The 6,489-nt window shown below is 34.9% G+C and overlaps 1 protein-coding gene across 1 annotated transcript in view; it reads left to right on the plus strand.

Annotated features, from left to right (window-relative positions):
- Positions 1–6,489, plus strand: part of LOC106680282 (peroxidase) — an 89,234-nt gene that overhangs the window by 45,389 nt on the left and 37,356 nt on the right. The window contains exon 2 of the mRNA XM_014419859.3: positions 4,359–4,599. Coding sequence (XP_014275345.1) covers positions 4,359–4,599 — 241 coding nt within the window. The remainder of the gene's footprint in view (positions 1–4,358; positions 4,600–6,489) is intronic.

Raw genomic sequence — 6,489 nt, forward strand, 5'->3', positions numbered from 1 at the left:
AGATTACGATTGCTACAACACTTATTTGACCTACAATCCAAAATCAAAATCCTTGATACTCCTTATTACGTTACAAATCAACTCATTCTCAGAGACCTTAACATCCTATTCATATATATACATACATATACACATAAAACCATGAAAATATTAATGACTGGAGAAGAATGACTATTAGAACGTAAATATTACTGAGAAATATATATTTAGCTAAATAATTCTCTGAAACTCATTTGTAGGCGTTTGAAATGAATTTTCATTTTATTTTTAAATTACAACCCTTCAGGATCCATGTACACGATGAGCATATTAAAATAAATTGAGTGTACCATTATAAATAATTTCGATTCGCAACACTGTCGTTTTAGTGGAAATTACTATACGTCTTCCAGAGGGCTTATTATATCTTCCAGCCGTCTTATTTTTCCAGGATGAATAGTGGGTGATATCTCAGAGCTCCAGCTCAAATAATAGTTTTTACCTGAGAGCCACGACTTTGGCGAACCGCTAATATATTTTCCAAACTGGTTTTCGGCGAGTGTCACGCGACCGCGAGAACCGTTCGTCAAACTGGTCTTTAGCTCCCCCCAAGAGCCAATTATTATGAGCTATAAATATAGAAGGCCCTGGAGTAAGGAAGTCCGAAGCAGCCATCGTTTACTTCTCCTCTATTCCACGACATCTTTATTATCGGCACTTGCCTATTTCAAGGATTTTTTTCTTTATTTTCTAGAACATTCTGGCAGGATCTAATTTTATTGGATTCATCTCACGACTAAGATTATGGTAATATTCAAAGTACTAAAAATAATTCCATTTTATCTCCTCTACTATCCAATTTAATTAAGGACTGGATGGAAACTGTAACATTTGAAAATTTTTATGATTTCAGTTATTTAGGAAAAACCAACTCAGTATGATATTGTATTAAATATAAAATGTTTTACCATGTTAAATGCTATAAGCATAGGATTATGAGCAGCTCTATTTAGAGTCATGTTAAATGCTGATTGCATGAGAGCACCTAGCGGATTTTCTGAGCAACTTGTTTAGTAACCTTTCCTACCCAAACTTATTGTTATTGTTTACTTCTAAGTTTTGATTACAGTAATTTATTTCAAGCCTAAAATCAGTAAGAAGTAAAAGTGTGAAATTTTGGCCACTGATTGTCTTGTTTAAAAAGTCCAAAACATTACTAATTATTAAAACAATCAAAACAAAAACTACGAGCAAGTAACCTAAGACGACAACAAACAAAACAGTGACGAGCTCAGCTGGTCTGTTGCGTGACGTCATTCTCCATTTAACAGACCTAGTAACAGACTCTCAACCATGTTATATCGTTTTAATATGGTAAAATAAGGAAATATTTCTCCATTTAACATGAGTTTTTTCCATTTAACACGCCTTAACATGTTAAACATAAGATCATGAATACTTCTATTATGGTGAAAAAGGCAAAACTTTTTTTAATTTATTTATTGAAATTTATGACAGTATTAACTAAAACAATCTTTACTTGGCAGACTCATCAATTTTAGCTAGTAATTATACATTGTTTTTTTTAAAGTAATCAAAACTTGCCGTGAAATAACTGCCTTTTTTCTCCTCTTGGGCTCTTGTACAATTAAAAAAATGGTTTTTGTGGTTTAAGAGGCCATCATGGAAGAATTGATATCTGGTTTCGGACATATAAGCAACATATGAAACATTGAGAGCATTATGGATGATTTTATTTTCGAGAAAGTAAGGAGCATTAAGAATTCTACAAAGGATTGTATGTATAAAGAATTTAATGGTTTAGGGGTGCCCCAAACCTCAGATTTGTACATCCAAATAGGGCCTATCAGTCATACAGATGATTTTTTTAATATAATTAATTGGAAGTTTGGGAGTGAGAGTCGAAATCGATGAACTGTATTCTGTCATTTCAGTCTAGTATGAGGGTTCAAAGTTGTTTGTTCTGATATAGGTCTAGACAGTGGATCTGTTTGACAGTATTTCTAAAGTAAACTGTATTTTAATCCTTCAGTTTTGGAAGGTCACAATTCTTCAATGATTGTGATATGGGATTGGAAGAATTGAGATGTAATTAATGGAGCATTATTTACTGATTATACACATGCCTGGATAATAACTATTTTGACCTTGAGTCAGCCCTCCGGGATCCACCCAGCTTTATAAAGTGAGTAGCTTTATTGAGTAAAAATCTGGCGATCGAGCTTGATTCTGGCCAAGTCATCTCCTTGCTCTTTTAAAGTACGTTTAATAACATTTCTAAAATATAAAAATATAACATTCTGGATTTTCTTTTTAGGGAATTTAGTTTGTTTATAATTATTTTTTTACATTTGTTGAGGTGAACTTCCAAATAGAATATGACCTATTTTATATTTTACGAACATTGGAGTGCGGAATGTACTGCACGGGAGTCTTCCTCGATATTGAACAAGCTTTTGATCGAGTCTGGCATCCGGGTCTGCTCTATAAACTTCGTAAATTCCTACCCCCTACATATTTTCTTTTAATCCGCTCCTACCTCTCTGATAGAACCTTTAAAGTAAATCATAACCTAGCCCACTCATCTTTCTTTTCTCAGTCCGCCGGTGTTCCTCAACGTAGTATCTTATGTCCCATTCTTTATACGGTTTATGCAGATGACATCCCAACCCACCCTAACACAGTCCTAACAACATACGCTGATGACACATGTATACTGTCTGTAAACAACGTCCCAACTAATGCATCACAAACACTACAGACACACATAACATCTATTGAAGAATGGTGTCAAAACTGGAGAATCAAAATAAATCCTGACAAATCCCATCAGATCACCTTTACTCTCCGTCGTAAATCTCTACCCTCCTGTCCTACAGTATCCTTTCTAAATACTCCACAAACGCCTGTTGAACAGATTCGATACTTAGGACTCCATCTCGACAAAAGACTTACTTTGAATCCACACACAAGACTGAAACGAAAAGAAACTGCTTGTAGATTACGATTGCTACAACACTTATTTGACCTACAATCCAAAATCAAAATCCTTGATACTCCTTATTACGTTACAAATCAACTCATTCTCAGAGACCTTAACATCCTATTCGTTGCAGATTTGGCCAAAAACAGATATGCGTCTTTTCATTCCAAACTCCTTACCCATCCTAACCCATTAATTCTTAATCTCTCATCTAAAGGGGCCTAGTCACAGAATAATAATCTATTTTTCATTTCATTACATCCCATTCGTTGAAGATTTGGGCCGAAATAGATATAACTCCATTCCAAAATCCCCATCCACCCCAACCCATTAGTTCTTAATCTCTCATTTATAACAATCCCTGATAATCCTCCGAGGCGTCTGAAAAGAAGATGGCCACGGGACCTTCTAATTAAAATTAATGCTTGAAGTACCACCAATGAGTGATTCCTTCCCAAGATTTTCAAGTGTATATGAATCATACAACATCTTTACTTATTGTCTTTATTGTTGTACAGTTGTAAATCACATTAAATAAATTTAAAAAATATATATATATTTTTCGGGACAATTATCCCATACTCATGCACCTTTATCCTGAAATTAAGTAATTCTTACTATTAATTTTTATCTATGTTATAAGTGTATATTTTGGGCCGCACATAGCTCAGTGGTTAAGACACAGTCTTACCAATTTGATGTCTATTGGCGGTGCCGGCTCAAATCCGACCTGGGACGTTGACTTTTTTCATTGAGTGGCGGTCCCACAAAATGAACTTTGACCCCCAACCATGGTTAGGCAGTATAGGACTCCAATGGGTGTCTTGGCCGAAAAAAAAAAAGTGTATATTTAAAATTCTTGTAATCATATTTACCCCATATTGGTCATATTTTAGTTTCCGTATATAAATCATGTCATCTATATAATCATAGTTTAAAATTGTTTTACACTACATTATTCAAATTATTATCTTTCACTATTGGCGCTTTCATCTATCTCTGTAACACATGACATTACCTCTTTAGACAAATTTAAGAAACAATAAATTCATAAAAATATAACATTTTAATAAAATTTACGTCCTGCTCTGAAGCATTTATTTAATGCTAAATTGTTATTTAATGAATGTTTAAATATAATGAATGATTTAATGGTGTTTGTCATCTTCTCAAGTGAAAGGCTCAAATATGTGAGGTTTAAGTTAAATTAAACCCAATGCTCTCGCAAGCTTACTGTCAGACTTGATTGGCATAGATTCTGGAGAATTTAATCTAACATTTCCAGATTAGAAGGTCTCTGGGGCATCTTCTTGTAAGACACCTAGGAGGATCATAGAGCATTGAATAAAATATTCAAATAAAAATTTCCTTGCAGGTGGCGAGCGGTCCTCGACAGGGGGAAATCCTCCTGGAGATCGAAACGCTGGACCAGGAGTCGAAGAGACTTCAGGCGGACATGCTGCGCCTTCAGGAGGACATTCAGCGACGCCTGGCCGGGCTGGATGTGCCCTTCAACCCCCAGACCATCGAGCAGCCCTCATCTTCTCCACCGCCGCCTCCACAGCCGGTTGAAGAACAGAAGAGACAGATACCTCCGACCACAACAGAGGCTCCAGGTCAGTATATTCTAATTATGATGTGTCTGGTCACTTGCCAAATAGTGGCAATTGAATTACAAACTCTTTAAGCAAAAGTGAGGCGCTGAATTCTTATTATCTCTTATTTGAAGGACGCAATAAAATTCTAACAGCGGTGCCATTTTAACTTGGCGCAAAACGTGGTTTTAATCTACTTTCAACCTGTTGAACTGATTCGATACTTAGGACTCCATCTTGACAAGAGACTTACTTGGAATCCACACACAAGACTGAAACGACAAGAAACTGCTCGTAGATTCCGATTGCTACAACACTTACTTGACAAATGCTCTAAACTTCCCATTCATTACAAAAAATTAGTATACACTACAATAATCAGACCAATTTGGACATATGGAATTGAGCTCTGGGGCTCCACCAAACCATCAAATTCTTCCCGCATCCAATCGTTACAATCCAAAATCCTACGTAAAATCCTTGATGCTCCTTATTACGTCACAAATAAACTCATTCACAAAGACCTTAACATCCCATTCGTTGCAGATTTGACCCAAAACAGTCTTTTTATTCCAAACTCCTTAACCATCCTAACCCATAAATTCTTAATCTTTCATCCTTAACAATCCCTGATAATCCTCCGAGGCGTCTGAAAAGAAGATGGCCACGAGACCTTCTAGTTTAAATTAATGTTTGAAGTACCACCAATGGGTGGTTCCTTCCCAAGATTTTCAAGTGTATATGAAACATACTGCATATTTAGTTATTGTATTATTTTGTACAGTTGTAAATTACAATAAATAAATAATAAATAAAAAATAAAATCAAATCTACTTTCATGTTAATTCTATTGTATGAAGATAGTCCGGATGGCGATCACTAAAGGCATCAAAATAGTAGAAGAAAACTATTTATTGAAAACCAACGTTTCGCTCCACTCTGCAAGACTTGTAAACAAAGATTACAACTGAAGTTTGAGTTGTAATCTTTGTTTCAATCTGACAGCCCTGATGAACCCCTGCAAAGTGGGGCAAAACCTTGGTTAACAATAAATAGTTGTCTTATACTATTTTGATACCTTTATTGACCCCCAACCGGACTATCTTCCTTCAATTTACTTCATACGGTCTAAACTATTTACTTCCAATATTTATATTTTTTGTCTGAATAAATGTATATACAGTGAAGTCTCACTTATACGAAACTCACTTGTACGAAGGATTCAGTTATGCGAAGAACTTCTCAATCAACTACAAAAACCCCTGAATTATGTGTATGTAATTATCCATTTATACGAAACTTAGTTATACGAAGGAAAGTTTGGACCAGCTTTATGTACATATTAGTAAATTTTATTCAGTTCTATGATTTTTTGTTTCTTCCGTGGCAAGACAAAGGACGAAAAATACCGTGAAAAACGAAACAGTAAACAACTTTTTTCCGCGAATAACATCCGGTCCCAATGCCTCTTTATGTTCATATTCTACTCCCTAATGTATAATAATAAGCTCGGACGATTCCGATTCAGATGACGAAGATCCTTTGCCTCTTCCATTTTTACAGAAGCACTTGAAGCATTTGAAGTTGTAAAACGTTTTATATATGTGAAAGAGATTTGCGAGAAGGAATCGAACACCTTAACAGAATGCGAAAGAATGATGTATTCAGCCGAAAGTAACATGAAATATTATATAATAATTAATTTTTTTTCACTTTACTTTGTTTTTCTTTCAACTGCATACAACATACGTATATGTACCTACTAATTACGAGAAAATAATTCTCAAAAATATACGTACATAATATGTATTGGGTATTCACTTACAGGAAATATTCACTTATACGAAGAATTTTGTTTGTTGTTGTTTGTTTATTGTTGCTTAAAGGCGTAAAACCCTCTGGTTATCAACG

This window comes from Halyomorpha halys, unplaced genomic scaffold (assembly GCF_000696795.3).
Source record: "Halyomorpha halys isolate HHAL.00 unplaced genomic scaffold, Hhal_1.1 Scaffold16.1, whole genome shotgun sequence".
Lineage (NCBI taxonomy): Eukaryota > Metazoa > Arthropoda > Insecta > Hemiptera > Pentatomidae > Halyomorpha > Halyomorpha halys.